Source organism: Trifolium pratense, linkage group LG3 (assembly GCF_020283565.1).
Source record: "Trifolium pratense cultivar HEN17-A07 linkage group LG3, ARS_RC_1.1, whole genome shotgun sequence".
Classification (NCBI taxonomy): domain Eukaryota; kingdom Viridiplantae; phylum Streptophyta; class Magnoliopsida; order Fabales; family Fabaceae; genus Trifolium; species Trifolium pratense.
This window is the reverse complement of record NC_060061.1, coordinates 46,979,308-46,994,504: the sequence shown is the minus strand read 5'-3', so window position 1 is coordinate 46,994,504 and position 15,197 is coordinate 46,979,308. Positions and strand designations below refer to the sequence as shown.

At 29.9% G+C, this 15,197-nt stretch overlaps 1 protein-coding gene across 1 annotated transcript; it reads left to right on the top strand.

Moving 5' to 3' along the window:
- Positions 1-879, top strand: LOC123915263 (LOB domain-containing protein 12-like). Its single transcript, XM_045966403.1, has one exon. The coding sequence runs from the start codon at positions 1-3 to the stop codon at positions 877-879; it is 879 nt and encodes a 292-aa protein (XP_045822359.1).
- The last annotated feature ends 14,318 nt before the right edge of the window (positions 880-15,197 follow it).

Genomic DNA, 15,197 nt, shown 5'->3' with positions numbered 1-15,197 from the left:
ATGTCGTCATCAAATTCACCATGTGCAGCGTGCAAGTATCTCCGACGAAAGTGCACCCAAGAATGTGATTTCGCCCCCTATTTCCTCCCCGAAAGTCCACAGAGATTTGCTAATGTGCACCGTGTATTCGGTGCAAGCAACGTCGCTAAGCTCTTAAAAGAGCTTAACGCGACTGACCGTGAAGACGCGGTGAAATCCCTAGCATACGAGGCAGAGTCTCGCATAAAAGATCCGGTTTATGGCTGTGTTGGTTTGATCTCGATGCTCCAACAGCGGTTAAAAGAAATCCAACATGAGCTCCATGCCGCGAAAAAGGAACTCTCTAGTTACAATCTGAATCCTCAAACTATGCAGTACTTGTTGGCACATCCCGGAACGGTTATAATGCCTCAGCAGCAACAACAATGGAATAATGCTCAATTTGCGGGTTTCGCGAACAATTTTCCTCCTGAGATTGCTGGAGGAGGTGGGATAGTTATTCGTGATGGTCAGCAGCAGCAGCAAGATCAGGAGTTTATGGAAGCTCATCAGTTACTTGCTGCTCAGCAGCAGTATATGCTTAGGTATAGTGGTGGACATCAGATGAGTGGTGCTGCTGTTTCTGATGTTGCTGATGGTGGTCAGTCATTAGGAATGGGAAATTTTGATAACGGTGCTGGTGGCGGAGGCGGTGCTGGTGGCGGTGGCGGAGGCGCGGTTGGTTATTATCAGATTCAGCAACAAGGAGGAGGAGAACAACAACAGAATTATCATCATCATAATGTTAGTGTTCCTGCTGCTCATGGTAATCCAATTGAGGCACAGCTTCTGTTGTCTCCACAGAATCAGGAAACTGGTGAGGATGGTAAAAGTGTTGGAAGCACACATCATTCTTGTTGATTTAGTTTTAATTGCTTTTATTTTGTTGTTGTGAAATTCAGAATATTGGGTTTTGTTGATATGTGAATATGAGGATTGAGGACATATCTTTAGTTTTATGCATATATTTGAATGGATCTGAATAAAGATGTGGTTTATATATTTGTTTTGTTTGTTTTTGTTGGATATGTTTTCTTTATATATAAGTCTCTTAATTTGGCCTGTAATGTTCATGTGTGCATATACCAATTACCAATTACTTGAGTATATTATTTGTGCTAGATAATATAGTTTATAGTTACCTAAAAGTGTAAAGAAATAAAATTCTCATCCTTAAATTCCTAGTAAAAATTGTGAGTGATTGCATTCATTTTTTATTATTTGTTTTTCCTGACTTTAGTACTATATAGGTGCATGAATGGGGAAATAAAAAAGGGTAGTACAACTACAACCGAGATAGTCCAATTGGTAAATATGTGATAATGGTCGTTTTGATCTAAACAGTTGAGATAGTTGGTCGAACTGGACGAGCATTATGTCGAGTTGAATGTTGAGTGTGTATTTGTAAACATTGGGCGCTTAAGTCAGCAAAAAGTTCGAGGATTTATGGTAGAAAGAAAGTCTACCTTTGTTGGCATATTGAAGGTATATTTATGAACGGTGTCATTCAATGTCTAATCGAATAACCGTTGAGAGATGTTATTAGCCGCTGAGGCGTTATAGATCAGAGGGTATCCAACATACGGGGACCGATCCTTGTTAGATTGGGCCCTAATGAAAATGGGTCTCGAGATAATGAGGGATTTGGCTTTTGGCCTATCCAATTTACCCATAAGCGTTGAAAAGAAGTGTATTAGATAAGAAAAATGTTATTTAGTATGAGTTTGAGACTCGCGAAAAAAATATGAACTATATGCAAGATCTAGTGTAAAAGTTTAGTTATCCTCATGTAGATTTCAAAAGAAATCATTGTGAGATGGTTATTATTTTAAGTACCAAGGGGAAGATCTCTATAAATATGAGAAAATCTGAAATGAGAATTTCTAATGAGATGAATGCAATTTTTTCATTTGATCTTAATCTTCCAAGGAATTAAATTCAGGTTAGTAAAATCTTGAACTAAAACGAGCGAGTCACACTCAGGCCAAAGGTTTGCCGAACCTCTAGCATGAACAAATTTAATAGCATAAATTGCATCGCAAATATCAATAAAAAGAGAAGTTGTAACACCGATATATGTCAGCTTAAAATGTACTAAAACATAAGGAAAAAAAATATCTTGTATCCTCCCTTCATTTTGTGAGAACCATATAGCGCCTCCCTCTCTTCATTATTCAGTTGATTTCATTTCCTTTTCTTGTTCTCCCCTCCATTGTTGTGTTGGTACCAAAGTTCAAGAATGGAAAAACTTGAATTTTGGAAAAATCTAGCTAGAAAGAGTTTGCGAAAAGTACAAGAACCAAAGTTGCTTGTCTTGACTTGGTGAAGCTAGTGGTGCTCTTAGATTTGTAAGACTCATTTTGGTGTTCTTAAGTACTTGAGCTTAATGAACTTGAGTATTATGGAGGTTTTGTAGTGTTTGATAAGTTTTGTTGAAAACCTTGTTTGTTGAGTGTGTTTGAAAAATTTCTTTTTTCTTTTAACGAAATATTTTCAAATTTCAAGTTTTTATTAGGATGACCGAAATTGATGATGATGCATAGAGAGGGAAGTTTTGGAAATGTACATGATTTAAACTTGAGGAAACATGAACTTTATGCTTTGTTTGAAGAGGTTGCTGTTATTGAAAACTTCAAATTTTAAAGATTTTGTTTCACTTTACTTTGAAGTGATTTTGTGGTACCATGAGTTTTAAGAATACTGTGTTAAATAGATTTATTTGATTCTGGAGGTTTTATTTTTGTGAAAACATTGAATACGAGAAAAAAATGTAGCAAGTGTTCTAGTTAAGTGGCTTGCAAAGTTTTGATCTTGGATTGAGTTGGAAATGACCGGTTTTGGTAGAAAGAGTTGATTTTATTTGTCTTGATGGAAAAGTATTTTTGAGATAAAGTTATGAAAAAGTTATTTTAGTTTATACTTTATGAATAAAAAAAATGGTTGATTTGGAGCTTTATGACTAGCATTTGATTACAGTAATTTTATTAGGACTATAGTACTTGCGGCCTGCCAATATGCATGTTTGTGTGCCCAGTACTTGTGAACTGGGCTGGGCACCCAAGCTCCTTTTAGATTTTGACTTTCGCGGCATAGCGACGACGGAGTTGTGGCAAGAAGATGAGTTTTTCGGCGTTGGAAAGCAGTAAGGCATGATGTCATTAGTGGGTCTTTGTTTCCTTGTCGATCATATTCGGTTAGAATACTGCAAGATCAACTTAGGATTGTTATTTAAGAGTTTTATTTACTTTTCTTCTTTGAAATTTTTTAGTTGTAGATGTTTTATTTACTTGGAATAAATGTGTGATGATGTTTCTTTTGTCACATATTAGCAAGTTGTATCCACATAGCAGCAAGCAAAACATAAAAACCCACACTAGCAGAGAAAAAACAAGGGACCAGGACAACTTCAATTGTACTGTGTTTGATTGTAAAACTGTTTCAGCGACTGGACAAATTTGGAGGCAAGGGACAACACAAAAATAGAATTTTTTGTCCATCACTAAATCACAGCACAACTTTTTGTCCCAAGTACAACTTGTCTAAAATACCAAAATATCATTTTGTTCACCAAATATCATATAAAACAAAAAATTGTTCAATATCATAAAAATTTGTTCTGTGTTGTTCTGTCATGTGCTGTGCTGTTCTGTATTGTGTTGTTCTGTCCAATGATAACAAGACATATCTTGAATTTAACAGATTTGAGTTCGGGTCATTTAATTAATTAAGTGCTCTTAGAGAGATAAATTTAAATATTTTCATAAGTGTTTTAAGAACTCTAAAATTTTATTTGCTTTTTACTAGGATACCACCCCGTCATTCTAAATTCCACGTACCAAAATAAAAGGTCATATGTTCAATTGTTCATGTACTATATTAAGTTTATTAAAACAATATGATAACATGTTGTACAATAGAAAATAATGGATTCAATTAAAAGTATCTTTTGTAAATGGTTGCTGTATATAGCTAAAAGGGGAGTCTTGATAGAGTTTCGTATCAAGTACCAAATCATTCAACACATACTCGGTTAGAGGAGGTAACCATTAGTCCTCGTAAGCTTAACTCAGTTGACAGAGACATTACACTATATATGTGCAGTAGTCAGGATTTAAATCTCGGACACTCTACTTATTCATCTTTATAGTAAATTTTCAAGCCACTACACCATTCATCCATTCATATCAACCAATTAAACACTAAAATGATCCAACATTTATTTATTATAAAGAAATTAAAGCAAATTATGGCCATTGTCATGCAAAAAAAGTATTTTAACGAAATCAAAACAATATATTACCAAAATTCTATGTCCTTAATTATGATATTTTGGTAATATATAAATGTTCTTAAATAACTTGGTGATAATAACTTTTAATTGAAACATCTCCAATATTTTTCAAACCAAGGAAGTAAAAGTTGTAGTAAACTTTTGCCAAGAACACTTCAACATAGATTCACATGTTTTCAGCTTCTTCTTGTTTTTCTTCGCTGTAATCTCCTGAGAAATTTCAAACAGGAAATAAAAACGTTAAAAAAGATTTTTCTTTAAAGAAGTCAAAATAATATATGAAAATATTTATGGTTTTTTCAATTCTAAAAAGTAGGGAGAAAGGACTTGAATTGAATAGCTATGATAAATAATATTATATATAATAAGCAAAAAAGAACATGAAAAAAATGCAGAATACAAAGGGTTATTAGAAGTACATGTACTCACAGTCCTACCAACACTGTGAGTGTACACCCTACCAACACATAATAATCTCTAAAAAACACTCACAGTCCTACAAAAAGGCATACGAAAAATTAAACACTTCTAACTTACCACCACAAGAAGATCCAAAGACACCTCAGAGACAGAAAGCGAGATACAAGAATTAAGCACAAAAAAGAACAGATACAAGAGACCTCAAATCAATTAGACCTCACGAAGACGAAATCAACCCGTCAAAAGGAAATATGGATGCTAATTAGGGAGTTTGTATTCTTCTTCGAACAATTAACCTTAAGCTTTGTACTATGAACCAGCACTATTGCAACACATACATATTCAAAAAGAGAGTACTCACTTTGAGTTTTATTTAGCATCAGGTTTGCTTTTCTTTGGAGGAAGTTTTCCATGTGTCTGATAAAACAAAGCAGATCTTTCGGAACGCACAGTAACGTGCTTCGTTTTATGATAATAGTTCTGCAATACAACATTAATTAATTAATTAATTAAATATTGATCTTGACAATAAACAAATATATAAGACATGTTCAAGTTGTTGATATGACAATAGATTCTAGAAAACTGGATCTGTAAATTCACAGGAGCATGCAATCATGCAGATAAGAATTTGTGACCCTGATTGAGATCAAATGTAATCCTTAGAACACTTCTAATGGTGAAATTCATTTAAAGGTATTTTGTGGATCTCATCAAAGTCACATCATTTTAAATAATCAACTCTTTTATTTTCTACTCTAACAATGCAATTCTAAAAATCTCATATTAAATTTCACTAATTTTCTCTCACATATTCATATTAATGTATTGGATAACAAATGCTTTGGTCAACAACAACAACAAAAAAAGTAACAAATTTATTGTTATTTTAATTGAAGTTCAGCCCAAGGTACAGTTACAGCAACTACACCATTTATTTATTTTTTAAAATTTAAATTTTATGTATGAAAATTATAAGAATGGTCCAGATTCTACTGCAGGGGTAAATTATTGCAGAGAATCATTTCTCCTCTAATAGAGCTGCTCTTAGAAATATAGATAAAAAATAGTATTGAGATATGAACCGTTTGATTAAGACTGGACAGTACCAAAGATCTGACTGCACAGTGACACTGAACTTGACTGCATCTAATTCATTTCTCTGGAAAACTATCAAGAAAGTTGTCAATACTAAAAAAAAAAAAGAGATTCGTTTTTCTACAAACATGATTGAACCACTTCTTAATGAACTACATTGCATTGGAAAGAGATTCGTTCTAATGAAATCAAAAAAAAAAAAAAAAAAAGTATTAATGAATACCCTTCTCGATATGATATTGTTTGCATGTGACATCTAAAACTATTAATGAGTTCAGAGAGTGTGATAGCCTCATCAAAAGGCATATTCAACAAGAATCTCATAACATGCTTCTAAGCAAAATGAACATTTGAGTGAACTAGACTTGTATTAAAATGAGTCGGATTAAGAGGATGTGCAAGTGCAAGTGCAAGTAGATGAATTTATTGTACTACCTGTACTGATAGATGCATCTTTTTTTAGTCGCTTTAAATATGACAAATCTATAGTTAATCATGATTGACTTAGAGCGTTTTTGATAATCTACGAAGTTTCGAATAACATGATGAAACTAAGGGAAAAAAACATGTTAAAGACTTATGAGTGGTGGTGTGTATGCACAACGACGATCCTTCAACTAGTCTTATTAAGCTCATCAACATTATTTATTTCAAATTTGAGAACGTACCTTATCAACTCTAGTACCTTTGGGTCACGGTTTTTCGGTTATTTCCCAATCATCTGAAAGTCTTTCAGAGGGACTTTTAGTTGTTCTTCGTTTTCTTTTTGAGGTAGATGGACGTACCTAAACTCATATACAATAATTTAGAAGTTATTAAAATAAAATTTAAAAAAAAAAAAATGAAGTGAAAATTAAGATATTGGCATGACATTGTAAATTACATCATCCTCATATATATATCACCTCATTTGTATTATCAACTGGGTACCTCATATGATATTGGCATGACATTGTAAATTACATCATCCTGCTCAATTGACATATAGTATAATTGTATAAGCATAATTAAACTCTACATATTTTACAAATCCAATGAATAATGTTTACAAAACACAAATGTAAAATCAAATATAATATATATGCCATAGTTAATTTATCAAATAATCAAATTATTCATTCATTGTAGTCGATCTTTTTATAGTAATAAAGATAAGAGGATAATAAAGACTATCACTCTATACATAAAAGAAAATTAAATCGAAATTAAGGTGCAAGATAATTAAACAAGATTCTTTATTCATGTGAACATTAATCCCTTAAACATCAAAACATGTCAATGAAAAATACACATTTTGTTTAGATCCGGCATAAAAGAATTTTAGAAAATTTAAAAGGAATTGAAAGACATTCAAACAGATAAAAGTCTGGAAAAAAGGGGTACAGAGAAATTGTATTCTTTAAATATGTAATTTGGTCACTAATTCTACCATTTACAATAATGTATAATAATATTTCAGACACATGATAATATATACTAATGTGCATGTATATCATTCCTAATTAAAGCACTTACTCATGTATATCATTACAAGAAATTTAATTTTTGGCGGCACTTTTTTTTATTATAAGTCGTTGGCAAAAACTACCTTTTTAAAAGAAATGTAGTTTTGCCAACGACTTGTAACAAAAAAAGCACAACCAAAAATCAAATTTCTTAGCGTTTAATATAATTAGATTCTAATAGAGATCTCATCATTAAAGATTTGATAATTAAACATTGTATTACAAGTCTATATTAAAATATACAATATATTTTAAATCTTAATTTAATTTATTCTGAAACTAAGGAGGGTGTATTGGATTGAGATTTTATGAGACAATTTTGGCAAAAAAAGTCTTGATGATTTTATGAGATTTTGTTGGATTATATTGATTTTGTGAGATTTTAAAGACTTTTTTACAAAGATTTGTTTACAATCAAGATTTTTAACACATGATTTGAATGGATTTTGAGAGATTTTTTCAAAAGACTTTTTTACAATCAAGATTTCATAACACTTTATATATTATGAAACTTTTGTATATTAGGAAAATTTTAAAAGAATCAATAAATTTTAATAAAAGAAATTATATTTTTTTGGGAATCCAAAGATTTTAAAAAAAACCTTACATTTTTGTTACGTATATGTTTCTTTTTTTTTTGGCACATTTTTACGTATATGTTTCTAATCACCAATAAAAATGTTATCACTACCACTACCATTGATGGAAAATAGAAGCAGATGAATGGGTGACGAAAAAACTTTGTTTGCCGTTGTAATTAATCAAAACTTTGTAAAAAAGATGTAGAATTTGTTAAAATATTTTTTTGCAAAAAAACATATTTGATAGGTAAAGAAGAAGAAGAAGAAAACCGGTATAATGATGATGAAAGTAAAAGGTGTTGAGGAGTTTGAAAAATTCTCAAGGCTTTTGGGGAGATTGTTGAAAAAGTGAACAAAGAAAAGAAGAAAAAACCGGGTGCAGTGATGATGAACTGTGAAAGTAATAAAGAAGAAGAAGAAATTTTATACATATGAAAGTAAAAAGTCTTGGAGAGTTCAAAAAAGTCTCAAGGTTTTTGGTGAGATTGTTGAAAAAATCTATCAAGTGTATTTTCAACTAAAAAGTCTCTCAAAATCCATTCCAAACAAGAATCCATCAAAATCGGTAGACTTTTGAATACCAATGGATATTTTAAAAGTAGGAACAAATCTCAATTGAATATCAACGGATTGTGTTGCCCTGAAAAAAAAATCTTATTTGTCTTGATTGAATACCACAAGATTTATTTAACTTTTTTAAAAGTTTTGATTGAATACCTCAAGATTTTTTTGTCATAAAAAAGTCTTTTAAAATCCCATGAAATCCCAATCCAATACACCCCCTTAAACAATAGCTAGGTTATTGTAGATCCATTGAATCAAAAGGATTTTTTTTATTCCGCAAAATTTATAAATAGAACACAACTCTAAATACAAGTTGTATCCAGAAGCAAGTAAAACATAAAAAACCCACACTAGCGGTGAAAAAAAAATACAAGATTTATTTGCACAGTTGAGATCCAATTTTTGCAAAACTATCACATATTAATTTGCTTTATATTGTGAGGGATTGAGTACCCCTTTGTACTCCTTTATAATATATTGTTTGTTTATCAAAAAAAAAAACATATTAAAAATGTCTAAATGAAAAAAATAAAACCTACGATATTTATGTCAGAATAGATTGTTGAAAAGAATAAAGCAAATTAAACACAATATTTACCTCTTGTACCCAAGTTTCGGCCTTCAATTTCGACGTTTCTTCCATGGATATATGAGCCCCCTGCAGGTGAACGATAAGCTTTGAAGAAGGAAATAAACCCTAATGTTCAAATGATTTTGACATTGCGGGAATATGCAATGAATCTCTTTTATCGAAAGTTTCTTTTGTCTTTTTCTGTAAAATTATTTAAAGTTGATAATATTAGTATTTAAGTATATAATTTCTAAAAGTATATTAAAATATTTGAAAAACATATATAGATTATTATTTTTAACAATGTTGACACTAATGGTAATTTTGTAACAATCCCATATGAAATTTTGAATTTTTTATCTTTTGCCACTGATTTGACACATCATAAAAATATTATGTTAAATCATTACTGCGTGTGTATTAATATATGGGAAGATAATACATTTTTGTTAAGAACAAAACTTACATGCATTTTCATACATGCATTTCTTATTTTTCCTCTCACAAAGAGGTAGTTTTTTTTATTAAAAAATAATTTTCTTTTATTTTTTCAAAATGAAAAAACACAAATAACCACCTCTTTGTGAGTGGAAAAGTAAGAAATGCATGTATGGAAATGCATGTAAGTTTTGTCCTTTTGTCAATAATGATGATATTACTGGATATTCAAATTTTGTCTTGAAGTTAAAAGATAAAACTTTTACCACTAAATTGACACCTTATCAATCAAAATTTATATTTATAATTAGTCAAAATATGTATTTATTAGTAAAAAAAAAATAGTCATTATATATGTATCTATAAATGTAATATATCTATAAATGTGTTTTTTCTAAAAAATAAAGTTGACTAATAAAACATTAAATAAAAAGAATGAATAAATTTAATTATCTATTGAATAGTTGGTAATTGAGGGAATTGAAATTGGGTAGTTTACATGTGCCTCGATACTTAATTTTAAGCGATAAATTTCTTCTGCAATTTCGTTTGACCTTGAAAAAAATTTGAAGGGTCATTCCATCAAGTTTTTTTTTTTTTGTAACAATTGCATCTCAGTTGTATCCCTATACTATGAGTGGGTTTTCTCTATTTGAGTGGGGTTTTTTTTTTTTTTTTTGAAACATCTATTTGAGTGGGGTTACATTTAACTATTTGAAATTTTTTGGTAGACCATGAATAAGGTTATATACTCGTCAAAGAGACCAAAAGTAGAGGAATTAATTAGGGATTCAATTAAGAGTATCTTTTGGAAATGTTTCCTTGCTAGAAAGAAATGAAGATCTTGTTTATTTTATCAATGGTTACTATTGTGAATTCGAATTAGTCACATCAAACTTCGATGCATGGAACAAAATTAATGATAACCAATATTCAGAGGAACATAATAATAATCATGAACAATAAAACAAGAGAATCAATGAATCTCTACCTGTTAAAGAGAAAATCTTTTTTATTTCTCTCTAAAACTTTATTTTTTTGCGGCAAATCCTAATTAAATTCCCTATATCTTTCTTCCTTGCTCTCTTATTTTTTCATGCATATAACAATCTATATTTATAGGGAGCAGTATCATCATCCATTCATATTAACCAAAAACTAACAAGATCCAACATTCAATATAAATAAGGCAATAAATTAAAGCAAAATATGGATGTTGTCAAGCAAAAAAGTACTTATGAGTTTTCAGTCACCATAACCAAATGATATTTATCGAAATCAAAACAATATATTACCAAAATTCAATGTCATTTTGTTTTGTTGGTAATATATAAATGTTCTTAAATAATTTGATGATAGTTACTTTTAATTTAAACATCTACTTGGTGAAGTAAGGTTGTAGTGAGCTTCCTCCAAGAAATCTTCAACATTGATTTGCATATTTTCAGCTTCTTCTTTTTCCTTTCCTAGAATTTCCTGAAAAATTTCAAACAAAAAATAAAAAAGCTTATAAAAACTCATATTAGGTTTCTAGCCTAAGGGGTGTTAAGAATGGAATAATAAAACTATCAAGTAGTTTTAAAAACTCCACAACCGAATGACTAAAAAACACCAAAAATGATCTTAATAATAAAATGTATATGTCACTCTGTCTTACTTTTAATATTTACTTGGCTCATCAGCAAGAATTATCTTAAATTTCTAATAGTTAAAATTAAAACATGAGAATGTTAAACTTTCAAAATAGTCACATCTGTTAGAGCTTCTCTTTTTTTCTTCACAAGTATTTCCTAAAAAATTTGATAGCACAATTTAGGTGTGTTCATGGTTCATGAACAGCACTGAACTGAACCATATTAATAGTTTGGTTCAGCTCATAAAAACCATTTTCATAAAAAGCAGTTTATTTTCAAACCAGCTTCATTCCAAAACCGATTTAGAACCATTTTATATCTTTGAACGGGTTTAGTTTCAAATAATTGGTTTCAAACCGGTTTTCTAATAGAACCAGTTTATTTTTAAAACTGGTTTTAAACCGGTTTTGTGTGTTTTAAAAAACTAGTTTTAGGGTCTGTTTGGTTTGATGGAAAGAAAATTACGCAAACCAATGAATGAAGCTATACTAACTTTAGTGATTGTTTAACTGGAATTGGATTTTAAACTAGTTCAATCAATAATAAGTTTAAACAATTGCTTATGTGACAGAACCACATATTCTAACTCTAAGCATTGCTTTATTTGAGAAAAACTGCAGAATAAGACATCAAATATATAGTCAAATGAATATTTCCACAAGTTCAATCATTTTGTAAAGGTATGAAAAATTATCATATAGTCAAATGAATAATTCCATAAGTTGAACCTTCTTATTTGATGTAGGAAAAATAAACTTTTATGCAGAATTAGCAATATTCTACCAAATTCATATAACAAAATAAGACAGCATCATCAAATTGAAATGATATACTTACTTGTGGTTCTTTTTCAGCATTGATGTTTTCTTTTCCTTTAGTCTTGCTTTTGCGTTCTGGAAGTGTTCCATCCTCCTCATATTTCTTTACAGCTATTAAAGACCGCAAAGTAAAGTGTCTCTCTTTATGATAATAGGTCTGAAACACAACATTAACTAATTAAATATTGATCTTGTTAATTAGCAAAATATAAAAAGATATGTTAAAGATGTTGTTTATAACAATATATAGTTCAATAAACAAATTAATCACTTGGTTGAGGATTTATTTTTCAACCTAGAGGTACTCAGTTCGAGACCCGACACCGAAAAAGAGAAGAAGAGACAAAAAAAATAAACAAATTAACAATCACATTTAATAAGCTTATTTTCACTTAAGTAGAATAGCTTTAAGACGTAGCATGTTCAAAAAAATCACATGAAAAATAATCAACAATATTCATTTAAAATTTGACGACATACTTGACGGTGACGGACATACCTTATCAACTCGAGTCCCGTCTGGTCTTGGTGTCTCTTTGACTTCCCAAACATCTGAAAGTGGTGGTTCAACGCTTCCTCGTTTTCTTTTTGAGGTAGATGGACTTACCTAAATTCATATAAGATTTAGAAGTTACTAAAATAAAATAATAAAAAATGTAGCAAAAAATATATTTGAGCAATAGTTTGATGCTATAGAAGTATTAATGAATACAGACATACCATATGAAAGTTTGCTTGCATAACATGCTTCTAAGCAAAATGAACTTTTGAGTGAAAAAAAAAAACTTGTTTTCACTCAAGTATAATAGCTTTAAAACATATATGAAAAAAAATCAACATTATTTATTTCAAATTTGAGGATGTACCTTATCAACCCTGGTCCCTTTGGATCGCAGTTTTTCTCTTTCAGAGGAACCTTTAGTTGTTCTTCGTTTTCTTTTTGAGGTAGATGGACGTACCTAAATTCATATACAATTTAGAAACTATAAAAATAAAATTTTAAAACAAATGAAGTGAAAAAATATTTAAGCATAGTTATTAGATAGATTAGATCACCTCATTTGTATTATCAACTGGATACGCGTATGATATTGGCATGACATTGTAAATTACATCATCCTGCTCAGTTGACATACATAGTATAATTGTATAAGCATAATTAAACTCTACATATTTTACAAATCCAATGAATGTTTATAAAACACAAATGTAATTCATTCTATTAAATATCAAATCTAATATATATGCAATTTATCAAATTATTAATTCATTGTAGTCAATCTTTTGATAGTAATAAAGAAAACTCAGATAAGAGGATAATAAAGACTATCACTCTATATATACATAAAAGAAAACTAAATCAAAACTAAGGTGCAAGATAATGAAACAAGATTCTTTATTCATATGTGTTGGAGTTTGTCTTTAAAATGATGCAGAAAAGCAGAAAACAGAGTCCTGCCCCTGTGCCCTGCGCCATGCGCAGGAGGGGCTACGTCATACGCAATTGTTGTTTCAAGTTATAGGTGGAGGATGGGGCAGGATAAGGGTGTTAACAAAGTTAGGATGTCTATCCCTACCTTGATATCTAGATGCTGTTCATTTTTTAAAAATTAAATCTATATTAAAATATACATGTTTTAAAATATTAATTTAATTTATCCTACAAATAAAAAATAGCTAGATTATTGTAGATCCATATACTATGATTGAACCAAAAGGATTTTGTTTTTTATTCAGCAAAATTTATAAATAGAACACAGCTCTAAACAAAAATTGTATCTAGAGTTGCAAGTAAAACATAAAAAACCCACACAGCAAAGAAAAAATGCACAAGGTTTAGACCACCAGTAAATTTACCAGCAGTCATTTTTATGACAGATCTAGACCGCCAGTAAATAGTGTATTTTCTTTACTTATTGGCAGCTTTTACTAGTTTTTGAGGGCCAAATGCCGCTAATAAATAGGTGTTTCCTTGTAGTGAACTCAGATCCATTTCACATATTAAGAATGCGTGAATGGAAAAAAAAAAAAAAAAAAAACACCTACGATATTTATGTGAGAATAGATTGTTGACAAGAATAAAGCAAATTAAACTCAATATTTATCTCTTGTACCCAAGTTCCGGCCTTCGATGACGAACCCTCTGCCATGGATGAGCCCCTGCAGCTGAAAGATAAACTTTGAAGAAGAGAAAAGAAACCCTAAATCTTGAAATGATGTTGGCATTGGGAATATGATGATAGTTTGTTTTGTCTTTTTCTGTAAAATTATTTAAAGTTGATAATATTAGTATTTAATTATATAATTTCCAAAAGTATATTTAAAAATAATTTAAAAAATATATATAAACTATTGTTTTTAATAATGTTGATACTAATGGTTATTTTGTAACTATCCCAGATGGAGTTTTGAACTTTTTATCTTTTACCATTGATTTGACAGGTCATAAAAAATTATATTAAATCATTATTATGTGTGTGTAAGGAGAAGATATTATAATTGTTGGATTCAAATTTTGTCTTGAAGTTACAACATAAAATTCTTACCACTAAACTGACACCTCATAGATTATAAATATAATCAGTAAAAATTCATTATTATAATTAGTCAAAATATGTATCTATTAGTAATATGTGTCTATTAGTATAAAAAAATAGTCATTAATATATGTATCTATAAATGTTTAATATTTCTATAAATGTTATTTTTCTAAAAAATAAAGTTGACTAATAAAACATTAAATAAAAAGAAGATCGGCTTAATTATACTTTTAGTCTCTTATCTCTATTTTAGGTTTTAAAATCATCTCTTATCTTTTAAAAGTTGCATGTTGGTTCCTTATCTTTTATGTAGGTTTCAAGTTAGTCCTCCCGTCAAATTTTTCACTATTACCGTTAAAATTGGACATGTGTCATCTTTCCAAGTGTGGTTTCCGTTTGCCACATATCCAAATTTAACGGTAATAGTGACAAATTTGACGGGAGGGACTAACATGAAACCTGCAGAAAAGATAAGGTACCAACTTGAAACTTTTAAAAGATAAGGGACCAACTTAAAACATAAAATAAAGATAAGAGACCAAAAGTACAATTATTTTGACTGATAAAATATATTTTGCCCTTTTTATTATTAATCTATATAAGTAGGTGTCATATAAAAAAGGTGGATTGGAGGTGTTAACCTACTTAGGATGACTAATCTTATATATATAACCTACTTAGGATGTCACAATCATTCACATAAACAATACCAAACTATC